Below are 16,244 nucleotides of genomic sequence, written 5' to 3'. Positions count from 1 at the left end.
GTTTTTTTATGTCATTTGAATTTTATTATTAATGTAATATATCTTAAATACTAAATTGTAATTGTCTAATTATACAAATCATGAATTCTTAAAATTTAATAAGTAAAAGTTTTTTATTCTTTAATTGTTACATTTTCTGATAATCCATTATCAATATGTCTTAATTTTAGCTTTTTACAAATATCGTTACATCTATGATTTGCTAAGAAACATTGATTAATTCCCTCTTCGCCAAAATTTGTTCTTCCAAATCTTAAAGTATCAACACAATGTATCGCCGGATCAGTTAATAAGAATTCATCATTAAGTTCAATTCCTTGAAGATCACAAACCACTAAATATTTTTCAGTGTATTCATATGTGAAGTGGACAAATGCTTCAAGAGTAGGTCGAAGTTCTGTAATTACACCAGTATTTGAATTGAATCGTTTATATTCTCCTTGAAGTTTTGGTTCAATAGTATAATATCGAGTACGAAGGTCAATAGTACCGCAACGTAAAAGTTTCACATTAAGAAAATTTACTTTGGGAATATTTTTTCTTTCTGCATACCAATTAAATTCTTCAGAAAGAAAATATGTAACTGTAGAAATTTCTACCGCCTCAAGATACTTTTCAAAAGGATCATTCTGCCCGACATGAATGTATTCTTTTATTACCATTTCTTTTGTTTGTTGTCTAAATATGAAAGGCGTGAAAGGTATCGTACTACTCTTGATATCAAGAGCAAAATGTGCACATTTTTCAACACCTGCAGAAAATGGTTGTTGGGCGATCTTGAAGGAGAAACTTTCAGAAAAGAGTTTCGGTTTGTTGAAATAATTTGGGTTTTTAAGTTCGTTCAAGGTATCAGGAATGAGGTACCACATAACTACTCCTTTTTGCAATGGAAGAGTATCCCAATTAGGCTTATTTGGGTTCAAATCGAGCTTTTTTTGTTGCAAAGAATATATATCCTTAGAATTATTTGAATTGCTTCCAATAGTACTAGTTAATGAAAGAGCATAAGTAATAGATGATGAAGTTGCCTTAATAAATTTTTCAATTAATTTAATCGGATCTCCTCCTACAAGATCAAATACTGGAAATTCTCCAATTATACTGCGGAATATTTCAAGCATTTTATCAGTATTACTTTTAATTTTACCAAAAAAGTAAAGGATATTTCTTGATTTCATCATATTTAGTACGCTTTCTGCGGTTAGGCCATTTGGATCACCATCTGGATAGTTATCTCTTAAGGTCGTGAAACGACGACCATGTGGTGGATTATCACCAATATGAAGAAGAACCTGAGTACCATTTTGCCAATCCATTTGAGTTATTGCTGCGTTAAGACCTCCAAGAACATCCTCCGGACTATCATTATATAGTGAACTAACAGGTTTTACGTTATTATGCATATATTGAATAAATTGTTCATGTTGATCGGTAAAATCAAAAATTAGCAGTCGACCAGAATTATTATTATGATCTCGATAACCACATAAACCAACTCGAAATTTAATGCTTGGATTTGTATGTATAATGTATTTTGTCACATGTGAGATACAATCTTTAACAGCAGCAATATGAGGCTTCATAGAACTAGTGCAGTCTAAAACAAAGCAAAGATCAACTTTCATTGAATTTTTGATATTATTAAGTGCTTTAGATACAGCCTTTTCTCGTATAAATCTAGTTTTAGACTTTAAATCATTTTCTGTATTAGCAACTAACGTTTTGTTAGAAGTATCAGAAGATAGAATATTTGCTTCATCAGCATAGCGTTTCAGACGTTCTTCAGTGATGTTTAATTTATCTAAATCATATGCAAGCGAAGAGGGAACAGAAGAAGTGGATGTCGTATTAGAAGTTTGGGTGTTTGCATTTTTTTTCGAGTTGCAGAACCACTTGGACATGTTTTTAATGTTGAAAATTATTGTATCTAAAAATTATTTTGAAGAAAACTTGCGTATTTTATTAATATGGATTGACGCTTGGCACTTTTCAAATTAGGACAGATAATTATGTGGTTTTATAATACCCATTTAGGAAAATTTTCTTTTTTCTTTTTTTTTTTTGTATGTGTAGAACAATGCATTTAGGAAATTTTTTCAATGTAACACTTGAAAATCATTCCAAATTATTGGATATAAAGATTAATTTGGCACAACGTACGCAAGAAAAAAATAGTAATATCCGATTAAACATTTTCTAGAATCAACAAGTTATCTTTTTATGCTATTTTACATTGTTTTGAAATTCGTTCTATAAATATAAAAAATTTTGAAATCCAAATATAGTATGTAAATGATATTATTGTGCACTGCTTTAGCTGCATGACATTTTAATTATTTCACCATTTATTACAATTGTTCCAAAAGAAAATCTTGTCAAAAAACTTTGTATTAAATGCTCCCCAATCATAAAAAAATCTAAGAGGAAGAAAAAATTATTTGTAATTTTATTGGTAATTATATAATATAAATAAAAGGATGGTGTGGTCTGTTGCGTATACATGATATGGTGACACTGAAATTCGATGTGACGACTATCCGGATAATCCGCTTTAAATCCGAACCGAGATAACGGATAATTTTTTGGATGCATCATCCGTCACGGATTAATCGAATTATCCGTCCTGTGCAACGCTAGAGTCACGTGATTTTAATACCAATGCCAACACTAGGATTGCAGTAACTTCGGATATTATGATATTACAGATATTGTGAGTTTTCAATCAAAATGTGGAGAATAACAAAAGAAGCATACTTTTTGACGACTCTGGACATATGTGGGTTTCTTTGGACTTCGGGGTTTCTTGGGAATTTTTCGTCGCAAAAATTTTCAGGACGGCGCAGCAAAAATTTAGCACGCGGACGGAATACAAAAGCAGTAATGGAAAATTCGCTGAGGAACCAATGGGATTAAAGAGAAATGAGGTGATTTACTGTGAGATAAATTACGGCAACAATTTTATCTGAGGAGGATCAGCCAAGTCCGAAGTAATCACGTGATATTGGATTTTTGATACTGGCGAGCCCTCGAACCAATCGCGACTGTCGATTCTAGAATTATCTTCGTGTTTACTTAGGAGCTAAAACCGACTAGTCTAATTTCTTGGAGAGACGTACTAACTTTTCTTTTTGTGGGTTTCGACACATTTTGGAAGAGCGAGTAGTGAAAGAAATTCTCAGTATCATGTGGTTACATTTTTGAGAAACAAACACAAGGTTTTCTTTGACACCAGGCAAAATAATTTTTGGTTTTTTTGGATTTTGGTCAAAGAGGGCAAGAGAAAGGAACCTTGTTCTCAAGTCTCATGCTTTGCATGAATAAAATGTTCGGGAAAAAAAAATTTTAAAAGGTTTCTTTGATTTTTTTTTGTTTTGGCACGGAGATTGACGTGGGAAAAGGTCGGGCTTGGCGCTAGGATTGTAATTATCTTTCTCTAGATTAGTCAGTGTTTCCTGTAAACGTTAGACTTTGTGTAGTTTAGTTTAGAAATAGAGGTTTTTGTTTAGTGTGTAGAAAGTGTATAGGTTTTGATAGGTTTTTTTTTATTATTTTGTTGTTTTGTTTGTATTAGGATAGATTAAATTTTGTTATCGTGTTGCACGTATGGTTCTAGGTATTTCGATGTTGGATATTTATCTTGAATAAAGAAATGCGTTACAAAAAAAAAAAGAGTGAGTTTTCAAGGATTATCTATAGATATCCGGATCGCAACTCTATGACCTCAGCTATATTGTATGGACTTTAATATGAAATAGGGTACTATACTAACCATATTTGCTAATTTTTAGCACAGAGGTCATACATTCATACCATACTCATTATCTAGAAGCTTTGCACTTAATAATAGTCATTTTGGATCATATTATATAAATTATTTGAATTGATTCCAACGAAAGCTGTATCACTTTCCTCATTCCTTCTTCGTCTTTAAAGGATGCTAGAAAAATTAGATTACTTTTTAATTTACTACCTTTCCAAACATAAACTTGTATTTATCTAATATCTCCCTTATCGCTTATACTTCATCTTTGGGACATTATTGAAATATTTCTAATCTAACAGCAGTTTTATATTATATAATCATTTTTTTCTAGATATTATAGTTACATATTACCGAGGCGTTACTTTTATTTTCTAGCGTTATAGTTTGATAATTTTGTAAATAAGGTTTAATTTTTTTTTTGTTTTTTTTTCAAAAAATTTCCTATGGATTTAGTGGAATATTTATTTATTTATTTTTATTAGTCTAGGTATTTCAAGTAAAAGTATAAATATAAATAATAGTATTCAAAAAGTCATATATTCGTTTAACTTTATTATGTCTATAAAGAATTAAAGAAAAACAATCTTAAAAATGTCAATAAAGAAAAAATTAGAAAATTTTTACTATGTACTTAAATTTAAAAATTTAGTTGGTACCTATTTTATGAAATTACCGACTTTTATTTTAAAAATCGATCACGTGAATTTCTCTGTCCGCCACGTGATTGTCACCCAAATGAAAACTCGCAAATTTTAGTTTTTCGCTAAAGTAAGTTTTGAAGTCTTTGTAAAGAAAGAGTTATTTATAGTTGAACATTATTGATAATGATATAAGAAGGTTATGATGTGATATTGCATTGTGATTTTTTTATATACTTTTAGAAAATTTTAAAAAAAAAGAAAGAAAAAATGTAAAAAAAAAAGATAAAGGTTAAAAAGGATAAAAACATTGTAACTAGGATATTTAAAATTACAATCGAGAAATTAAATATTATATGTTTAATAATTTGTGTACTATTGAATATAATTGATAATTTTATCACGAATTACTTGATTGTTGACATTTTTTTTCTTATGGGCAATAGGACTATCTTATGGGAAAAATGGCCAAGTTCTGAAAAATTATTAATTTTAAACGAGTGGTAATTTTTACTAGTGATTTGTGGCTTTTGTAAATGTGACTGTGACGGTGTGACCTGTGAAACTATATAAGTTATTTCGTCATTTTTTCCCCATAGCTCTTGATTTCTCGTTCCTTCGTGTGTAATATAAACCTTTTCTTTTTCCTTCATATGTAAACCAATGAATATTATCAAGATATTTGCAAAATCTAACATAATTGAAAGAAAGTTTTTTGCTTTTTGAAATTTGCTTCAATGATATTTTATTTTTTAGTAGTTTTATTAAATTATCTGATAATGTGAAATGATAATATTGAATAATGATTTTTTGTAAACACAATTAAAAGGGCACCTCCATAAAATTGGAATCATGATTTTACACCAAAGTTTGTTTACCAACAAACAGGAATGTAGAAATTTTTCGTCTTTTCTGTTAATTAAATAATATGCATCTTGAAAAATGTAATAAAGAATATCACCATTTAATTTTGACCTGTTTTTTTTTTGTTATGAAAGAGTGAAAATAACAAGAAGTAAAGAAAAAAATGGTTATTTAAATTAATGATAATTGTAGTCATAATTAGTTGAAATTTGTACCTATGCGCAGTATCGCAAGTGCACAAAAACCAAAACATATATTTCTGTGAATTAAAAGGTAAGAATAAACTGAAACCCTTGTTTTGTTTTATCTATAATATGAAATTTATATGTTCAAGATTCGAAGAAATTCTAATGTGGAACCAGCGTTTTACTAAATCTATGCGGGAGTGAATGATTGGGACTTTGGAATATTATCAATAGTATCATTTATCATGATTCATCTTTTTTCTTGTATATATTTTCAAATCAAACTCAGGAATCATTATTATCCTCAACCGAGAATTCGAATTTCATCTCGTATTTACAGTATAGCAACAAAGACTTTCATCATGTTAAAAGAAAATTCAAGATTTATAAACTGCATTTTAAAAAAAACTTTGCGTCTATCACATTTAACTGAACATGATACTATTAAAGAAAAATGTTCAAAAGAATGGGAATTATTTTTATTTATTCATTTACGTTATTCATCATAAATGTGTTAATAGCTCATTTTCATTCTAGGATTGCTAGAGAACAAGTAGAATTCAATGGATATGTTATCGAAAATTTTCCACGACATGGATATTGGAAAATTTAATTAGTGATTTTAAGGAGCGTCCATCGATCAAGATTTTGTGATGCAACTGGAAGCTTCGATAAACTTATGGTTTTACTTTTGTCAATCTTCGTCGTTAAGAAGTATAAGAAGTACTATACCATTACCATATATAATATCAACTTAATTTCGATGATTAGACTGCTACAAATTATAGAAGAATAAGATTAGCGTCACTTTTATTCGCTTTTGCACAAGTGTAACGATATATTGTTAATATTGTAATAAATCCAATACTATCTTTACTCCTCCTTTCACCTTAATTTCATTTAACTAGTAATCTTGATCATGTGTTTAGTGTGAAAATTTTTTCTTTAAAGTCGTCCTTTCCAATAATAAAAGTATTTAAAAACTCTTTTCAAAACAAAATTTTTTAGGCAAGAAATTAAATAAAAAAATTTTTTTATTGAGATAGATTTTTTATTGAGATAGATACTAGTACATTTACTTATATAAATGTACTGGCCAAATATTTAAATTTTCTTATTTCTAAAATTTTTGAAATTAATATAATTAAAGAATCGCTATCTCTAATGTAATAAAGGTTTAAATAATAATAGTGATTATTATGGATTTTTCACATATTGATAAAGAGTTATAACAACATTCCTAAATATTATATATTTGATCATTGTAGTGTAAATATTTTCATTCCAAGTGTTAAAACTAAATTTAAATTTTTTGAGTTTAAGTGAAACGATTTATAAAATTTATCAATTGTTTACTCAATTTTGATTGTTAAATTGTTATAACTTGAATCCCTAAAACTTATCATGACTAAAATAATAATCCAATTTTGACCTTATTTAATGATATGCTCATTTCTCGTTCAATGGTAGATTAAACCACTGCGAATTCATATCTTCTTTCCAAATTGCAGGAATATCGTAAAAAGAAAGTTACACGCGAGCGTAAAACTTTTTTTGATCATCCTTTAATTAATCTACATCAGAAATGACGGCGACAGTAAATGAATTGTTCATAATTCGTTTTTCATTTCCAGTTTGTTTAACCTTCGAAAAATTCAATTTTAATTCAAAATTTAATGAATCAAGAATCATAATTAATATATAGACAATGCCCGTCCGAGAACAACAACCTGACACCAGTTTCGTATGTATTATAGTACATCCATACTGACACCAAAATCAAGAATCTGGACAAAAACCACCCCATTGAAAAAATTATTTATTCCTTCAAATTTAAAATAATGAATTACTATATTGATAAGATTTTTTTCTAAATTACTTAATAAATTTAATTTCGTTAAATATAAAGTGGGAATATTAGATTTAATAAATGAATATATTAAATTGTTCAATATTAATCAATTACTTAGAATTGATCGATAAAATGTCGAACAAAAATTTTGTGATTTTATCATATGATAAATTTAAGTAGTCTTTGCTTTTCAATTTTTAATTCTGTTAATTATTGCTCTGAATTATCATTCTCCTCTACTTGTGTTTCTACAGTTTTACCCTTAAAATCCTATAAAAAATTTTTTTGAGGAAAATTCCGATAAATAGCTTTCATTCCAAAAAAAAAACTCCGATATGTGATTTATTTTCTGATAAGTTTTTTATAGGGAAAAGAAATAATTCAATTAGATGGGGAATAATCAGGCGACTTTCTTCTCTGATTCCGTTATCAAGTTTCTGCTATCCTGAGGGAACTAGATGATTCGATTAGCCCTTTGCTCATATACCAAGTTTGACGATTAATTTGCATATGAACCGCTACGAGCCTCCATCAGAGTTTCCTCGACTTCACCCTATTCAGGCACCGTCTTTTGGGTCTTAGCAGAGCAATCCGAATAGTAAATGCAACAAAATGCCTTATAATTTGAAAAAAGCCTTAATTGAAGTTATTAATAATAAAGGAGACTCTTTCTTGTGCAGGAAGTTTTGTCGTGTTAGAGACTTATCGAGAGCTAAAAAAGGGAGTTTGTGAGGCGGGATATAATTTATTAAAAATTAATTTGTTATTTAAAAAATGGTTTGTTTTCGTTATAAATATTAACATTATTAATAGTTTAATACCGCAAGTTTTGTTAGATTTTATAGTTGTAAAATTTCCACGATTATATTTTTATTAGTTACGTAAAAGGAACGTGCGTAAATATTGCTGCTCTATACCAAAATCGATTAATCAATATACAGTTAAAGATGAATGATAAGTCGTCATTTTGTGGAAGAAATTCCACAAAATAGGAGCAAAAAAAATCGAAATGAAAAATATACAAAAATATGTTGTAATACTTATATAAGTATTTGCGCCTCAGAATTTGGATGACACTAAGAATTAATATTCTGATTTTAGTATTCTGATTTTAGATTTTTCTATCTCTAGAATTTCACATGTTATTTTGATTTATTTTGATAATCTAAACTTTAATAGCTAAACTTAGCTTCCATGAACAATAATAAGGCTTAGTATAATAGTTATTGAAGCCGTAGATATCATTGGCGGATTGTGAGGCTTGATCCCGTTAAATACGGACGATCAGCTTTATATTGCATCATATGATTGCGTGTCTAATTTTATGACTATTTGAATTTTCATTGAATCTATATAATTAAAAAAATTGTGTTTGTGTGACTAACGTTTAGATTAGCCTATATAAATAATTTTTGAATTGTTATTCATCTGCGCCTCTGCACCTGGCCTATTACGTTCTGATCGATATATACAATGTTAATTACTAATGTTGTGTAACATTTAATATGATCTATTAATGTGTTCGCGCCTGATCTATGCTTAATAGTTAAGACCACTTGATCGGCAAATTCATTCTAATTACTAATGTAATTTTATTCTCGGTAACCACCCTTTCACTAATACTTATAAATGATAGGTAATTAACTTTTATAGGAATAACAATAATCTATATTCTATAAATAAATAAATTTTAATATAGAAAAATATAATAATGGATCGGTAACTGACATTTTTCTAATACTGATAAGCAATAAGTAATTAACTATCTTTAGCAATAATGATAGATCCCTATAACAGGTGTTTTTTTTTTGAGATGTATTTTTCAATTATATAGGTTAATATAGATTTTTTTAACAATAGAACATTATGATGGTATTTTTGTTTTTATATCAATAAATTATTTAAAATTACCTTTATAATGTATTTGTAAACACATAAATAAATAATAAATTCTACAATACTGCAACATCATCTTCATGTAATAATAAGATTTGCATCAAATTTCCATCTATATAACACATCTACTTATCTATATAACTAAAAAAATTTGTCTGACATATGGATTTGTCTCCGCATGAATAATTTGAATTGTGTAACTTGAAATCCCATGCCATGTAATTAAAACGGTGACATGCCTCCGCCTGATCTATTTATGGTTGATTCCAGTCAATTAATCCAATTTCAGTTAATAAAATTTTACCTTAGTCGGAATTTTTTGAATAATAATAAATGAAATGAATAGATTTTATAAATACATTTAATTATTCAAATATTTTTTTTTAAGTTAGTTATAAGTTTAAGATTGACGTAATATAAAATTATAAAGTTTATAATTAATAAAAAATTAATCAAAAAAATGAGGGTGAATGAAAAAAGGGGCAGTGAGGGAGAAACGAAATGGGGGAGTGAAAGAAACAAAAGGAACGAAAAAGATCCAGTGGGAATGAAAAAAATGAAAAGAACGGAGGGGAACGAAATGGAGCAAAGGGAATAAAAAAATGAAAGGAACAAAGGGTAGTGTAAAGAGAAGTGGGAATGGAAAAAAATGAAAAGAACGGAGGGGAACGAAATGGAGCAAATGGAATAAAAATGAAAGGAACGAAGGGTAGTGTAAAGGAATGAAAAAGATGAAGGAACGAAGAGGAAATAAAAAACAATGAAAAAAATGAAGGAAAGGAAGAATAAAAAGAGCAGAGATGAAGAGACAAAAAGAAAACAAAAAAATGGAGAAGGGACAAAATGAGATAAACAGGGGGACCAAATAAAAACAAAACCCATAAACTAAAAGAAAAATAAAGTTAGTAGGGAACAGAAATTACATGTAATAAATAAACAAAAACAAAAATAAAATAAAAAACATACCTTAGTAGTTACAAAGAAGAACCGAAAGACCTAAAAAGAATGAATTCAAAATATTCAATCACCCTAGGTGAAAAATTATTAAATCGCAAACATCAAATCATTAATATAAGCTATATTATAGTAAATATAATTTATATCATTCTAATATTATAAATATAATTTAAAAACAAAAAACTACTATAACCATCTTTAATTTATTTAGTATTACATTATAATACTAATTTTTCTATTTAAACAACCTCATTGGTCCCGGTGCGAAGCAACGGGTGACTGCTAGTTTATAATAAAGAATATGTATTATTATTTTTTATCTTTAGAATCTCAAGGTCATTCTCTAGTTTCTATTATAATTGAATATATAAATTCATAGACATTTCTTTAAATAATTTAATAAATTTAACTAGTAAATGCATTCTTTACTGTATGTAAATTGATTAGATGCTTTTATCATAATCACTGAATTAAACTGATAATAATTATTATTTACATAGGTTAAAATAAAATTTTTATTCAAAGCCCAAAATCAAGATCAGCAATTATTCCATTTTAACTAAGCCATTCTACTGATCTATATGATGCTATTACAAATCAATAATAATAGTAATATTTTTATTTTTATTTTTCCATTTAACAGCTGAATAGAACTTGTCCGTTAATTCGGTAATTGCTCAAAATCCGGTATATCGTTATATTTTCCCAGATTTGCAACATCATATCACTATAAGTTAAAAAAACGCATGCAGCTTCTGAATTTGGTAAGATCAAAATTTTGTTTGAGGATCGGTATCTTTTTGGCTAGCTGGTTTAAATATAAATATTGGATTTTACTCATTTTTTTTATAAAAAAAAAATGGATATTCCAAAATATGATGGAAATATACATTCAGCAGATGAATGGATAAATGATATTCGGAAAATATCATTACATTTGGAAAGCTGATTATGAAGAAGAATTTTTTAATATTTCCATATCTTTAATAGATTCCACTATCAAACTTCCAACTGAAATTAATAGTATTGAAGAACTTCGTAACGCATTAAAAGAAAATATTTCTTTTACGGTATTTAAGAATACAAACATACTCATTTGGTACTATAACTTTTTATGTGTATAAGTATTTGGTTTTATAAAGTATTTACAGAACTTAATGACAAAACATTTTTTTAGATTTTTGTAAGAGGTTCAGAACCTGGACCAAATTCTTTATGAAAAATTAAATTTAATAAAGAATTGACACAAAATTAAAATGAGTTACTTGGAATATGTTGGAATTATGATGGATATTCGTATTATTCATAAATCTCCAACATCTGGCTGTACGGAAGGTAATAATCATTAAAATATACTTCATAAATACTTTTTGAATAATTGCTTTGCATTTCCTTTTTACTCCTCCATTATCTTATCACGTCGTGAATAAGGTAATAGTATATTCAATATAATCATTATCATGACGGTGTCTTTTAGTTTTGGAATCTCGCGCAATCTATATATACAGTATATACTTTAAATATATTTTCAGTATCCATAACTTCCAAGTATTCATCAATTTTATGTCCCTTTAATGAAATAATTAATTAATAAAATAAAATACTTCAAATTAAATTAAAATTAATTAAATTAAAAAAATACCTAATTATTGCAGTTAATAATTTAAGCTCCAATTAGCGAGTGCATGGGCAGCTTCAATTGCATTGGTATTATTTTCACTGCTTGCCCATATTTCAGGATTTATTTTTGATGCATTTAAATTTAAGAAGCAAGAATATATGATTGGCAATAATAACGAATCCATATACTACTGATTACGAAAAAAGTATAGATAATTGCGCGCGAAAAATTATGATTAGTGCGACGGAATTAATGTATTACAACATCCCTTCATTTTGTAAAGTGTTGATAAACTGGCTCAAAATTCTCGTTTATTGATATTTGTTTGATTTATAACATTAAAGAATTGATCCCCTAACGCTTAGATCTAAAAATTTTTGGACGAAGTTACTAACTGTAAATAAAGAAATTTGGTATATACTGTTGTAAAAAAGTTACAAATTATATTTACGAACCGGGAAACTACCGGGAACCAAAAACTCAGGTTACACACATTATTATATAAGCTGGAGCGATGAGACTTAAATAACATTATCAACATACGCGTAATGGATATGGCGCGTAAACAATCTTACATCATAGTACTAATCACAATGACTCACAGTAAATTATCTATAAAAACCTCATTTTAGACTTTTTAGTTTTCGAAAGTTTATTTCTTTTTTTAATATTTATTTTTCAAAAGTTTTTTCTCCTTTTATATTTATTATCTTTTTAGTTTTCTAAAGTTTTTAGTCTTTGAAAGTTTTTCTACTCCTTTTAATATTTATTATCTTTTTAGTTTTCAAAAGTTTCTTACTCCTTTTAATATTTATTATCTTTTAAGTTTTCAAAAGTTTTCTCCTTTTAATATTTATTATTATCTTTAAATATTATTTATTTATTTAACATTTGTCTTTTTCTTTAATATCCAAACATCAACATTTTTCTAGCACCTTTAAACAACCACCCTCCATCAACACTTGTTACAACATAACTCTCGTAATTAAATGTTTTCGCGTCGCTTTGTCACCTATCACGCGTTTTTTATTTACAGTTACTGTCCAATGGTTATTATAACTTTCTTGAACTTATCAGTTATTATATTTAATACATACAATATAAGATTTCATTCTTATCCTTTCTACAAAAGCCTTGGAAGATTTCTACTTAAATGTCAAAAAAGATAATTTTATTGGGCTTTTTTTGTTATTTTGGTAAGTGGAAATGACTAAGCTGGGATGTATAAGGGATTTGTGCACCTAGAGTGCTTTGGTTATCCTCCTCTTCTAGAAGTCTGGTTACCTTAAATGAGAAAAATAATACTCAAGCTATGTCGCAGACTTCTGTATGTGGGGCCCTTCCCGTCTCATGTCTTATTATCAATGTGACAGTACCTCTGCACGAGTTTGATCACTCACGATATATCGTTAATGTCAGTTGATAGTGGGCGTGGGGGCTTGAATCTGTCTTTTCTACAAAGCTTACTTAGAGTACTCGAGTCTTCTAATATATTTTTATCATTTATTTTTAGGTAATAAATAACTTATTCTAACAAGAAAGTTTGGAAATCTTCTTAAAATCTGGACGCCAGATGATTAATTTCGTTCTTGTATTTTATTATCAAATAATGTGAGATTTTTTTTTTCACAATATGCATGATATTTTAGGAAATGCAGCCATTTTAATTTCTCGTGAGTTATTAGTTTCTCTAGTTCGATAGAGAGATTGCAAGCTTCTTTTTTGAATGACAGAATAAAAACGTGAAATCAGGTTGCTGTCTGCGGTAATTATAGTAGCCAAGAAATTTATAATCATTTGCTGGTGTATTTAAAAATTAATCAGATATTTTTGTCATAATTGTGAAATTTAGGGATAAAAAAAAAAAGAATATTACGTGTAAGAAAAGAAGGACAATAGATAGTACTTATAATAAAACTGTTGTACTATCAAAATTACGATTTTTGCATAAATGTAATTTAGTTACGTAATGGCAATATTGCGTCAAAGCGGATGTTCTAATTGTATTATATCGATCAAAATCTTTCATGTTCTTCCCATCAATCATAATTATTAATATAAAAACTATATGATTTTATTACATGTAGTTCATCATCAGCCCCCGGGATTAGCTAAGTCACGTTTCGGTAACCGTACAGCCGAAAAATTGATTTAAATATGAGAATTCTTTACTGATACATTGCGCCACAATCGGAAACAGTGCCACTTTGAATTAATAATATGATTTTTTTTATCGAAGTACTATTTTATTAATCACAATGAATTTATATATACCCTCAAACTTTCTGAAGTTTTCTTAAAACTTAATAAAAAAAATTATTTGTTTCTCTTAAAAAGTTTTTCTCAAACTAAAAAAATTATTTCTTCCTCTCAAAAGGTTCACTCTAAAAAAAATTATATCTTTTTCTAAAAGTTTCTCAAAAAAAAAAAATATTTCTTTCACTAATAGTTTTCTCTAAAAAAAAAATTTCTTATCTCCAAAATGAAGGTATCATTAAATTATATAATGGTTAACGTTTGTGATGATTCTATAATCGATGTTGATAAACTTAAAATTAGAGACTTCAAGTTTCTTATTTGGAATGAGAAAAAAAACGCGTTAGGAAACATTTACAGCAATGTTTGAAAAGGATTAGCGATGCGTATTTTATGGAGCTATTTCTTCGATGAGAAAGAGTTGTCCCGGATTGAATTTTACGTAAAGATTTTGATTCATTGGAAATTGTTTCTCCAAGTTTTATTGGAATGATTCTTAGGACATTATTATAAAGGACAATTTTTCCTTGATAGTAGTTTGCTTAAAGATTTCGTCAAAATCTTGACCATAGATATTATAAAAGAATGCTTTTAAGGCTATTAAAAGTATCATATTTTTAATACGATACGAAAATTTAATTTTATATTTTTTTACAAAAAATTAAAAATCCAAACAATTTTACGAGCCAACTTCACCTAACTTCAAGAAATCGTCTGAAGGACATATTTTCGAGTAAAGTTCTTTCTATACGTTTGTGGAACCTCAAGACCATGCAGACTGTCGCCATCTTTGCTGGAGAATGCAGCCATCGTGAGCCGGTTTTGAGCATTGTAATGGTTCAAAATTTGTCATTGACGAAATCACATTACCCATTTACCCTATTTCTTATGCAATATAAAACTCTTTTAATTTACCTTTAATATTATATCCGGATACTATACTGCGATATCATTGGTGGTTATAACCATTTATTCCTGGGGTAATTTGATAGTTGCTTACAATAGAGGACACAGGCTTATCAAAACGCTAAGCAGAATAAGGTGCTCTCTCACAGAGGATGGAAATAATTGATAAGGAAATATTGAATGTACGAAAATTAAGCCCTATAAAAAATATGTATACGGAAAGGATACGTTTTGTATACATTTTATGTACGTTTCTATAGATTCCGTATACAAATTCCGTATATTTAATAAGTAATTCATTTTTGAACATTTTTTTAAAAAACTAATGTATAAGAAATGTATACGGAAAAAATTAATCATGCGGAATGGAATGTATACGGAATTTTTAAACTTAATATTTTTAGAAGATAATTTTACAAAAATTCCGTATCATAACACGAGATCACATGATTGTTTATTGTTTTGTTATGATACGTTTTTTGTTTTTTATATAAACCCTTACTTTGATGAGTTTGATCTTCCGATCTTCCTTTCTGTCTTTCCTTTCCTTTCTCTTTCTCTTGTCTTATTTTTGTTATTTTTTCTAAATTTTTCTTCTTTCTTCGTCACCCCTTTTAAAAATAATTTTTTTTTCGTACCTCACTTTAAAAAATTTTTTTTTTGTCACTCTCCTTTGAAAAATTTGAAAAAAAAATTTTTTTTCATCACTCCCTTAAAAAAAAATTTTTTCTTTTATTCCCACTCTTCTTCTTTATTCCCCTTTCTTCTTTATTTATATTTAATTTCATAGGCCAGCAGATTTTTTTTGTGAGAATATTCAGTTTCTTTTTTTTTTTTTTTGTAGACCAGTTTGGGAGTCCTTTTCTTTTTGTAGGATGATTCAGGATTTTTTTCTTTTTTTAGGTCAGTTCAAATTTTTTTGTTTTTTTGTATGTTGGGTTCAGATTCTTTTCTTTTTGTAGGTTGTTTCAGTTTTGTTGCTTCAGAGTCTTCTTTTTTTGTAGGTCAGTTTTAGATTTATTTTGTTGTTTTGGTTTCTTTTTCATTAGACGCCTCATAATTCTTTTCTTTTATGTATGTCAGACATTCTGGAGTTCTCTTTCTTTTTTTGTAGGAATGTTGACCTTTGGTGACTTTGACGATTGCAGATGGGGTTTTTGTTTCCAATCTTTTTTTTCGTTCTTTTAGGTTGTTTGACTACAAATGAACCTGAACTTATAGATAATTTAGGTTGCAATAGGTGGTTTTAATAAAGAGGGAATTTTCATAATGTATTTGTACTTTGTTTATTTTTTATTTTTTATTT

At 27.8% G+C, this 16,244-nt stretch overlaps 1 protein-coding gene across 1 annotated transcript; it reads right to left on the bottom strand.

Annotated features, from left to right (window-relative positions):
• Positions 1–113: 113 nt before the first annotated feature.
• Positions 114–1,901, bottom strand: OCT59_024356 (uncharacterized protein; the record flags this gene model as incomplete). The annotated part of the gene is made up of 1 exon (XM_025330762.1): positions 114–1,901. The coding sequence occupies one exon, from the start codon at positions 1,899–1,901 to the stop codon at positions 114–116; it is 1,788 nt and encodes a 595-aa protein (XP_025169337.1).
• Between the last annotated feature and the right edge of the window lie 14,343 nt (positions 1,902–16,244).

Source organism: Rhizophagus irregularis, chromosome 4 (genome assembly GCF_026210795.1).
Source record: "Rhizophagus irregularis chromosome 4, complete sequence".
Lineage (NCBI taxonomy): Eukaryota > Fungi > Glomeromycota > Glomeromycetes > Glomerales > Glomeraceae > Rhizophagus > Rhizophagus irregularis.
Note: the sequence above shows the minus strand (reverse complement) of the source record. Positions and strands in the feature narration are given on the sequence as shown.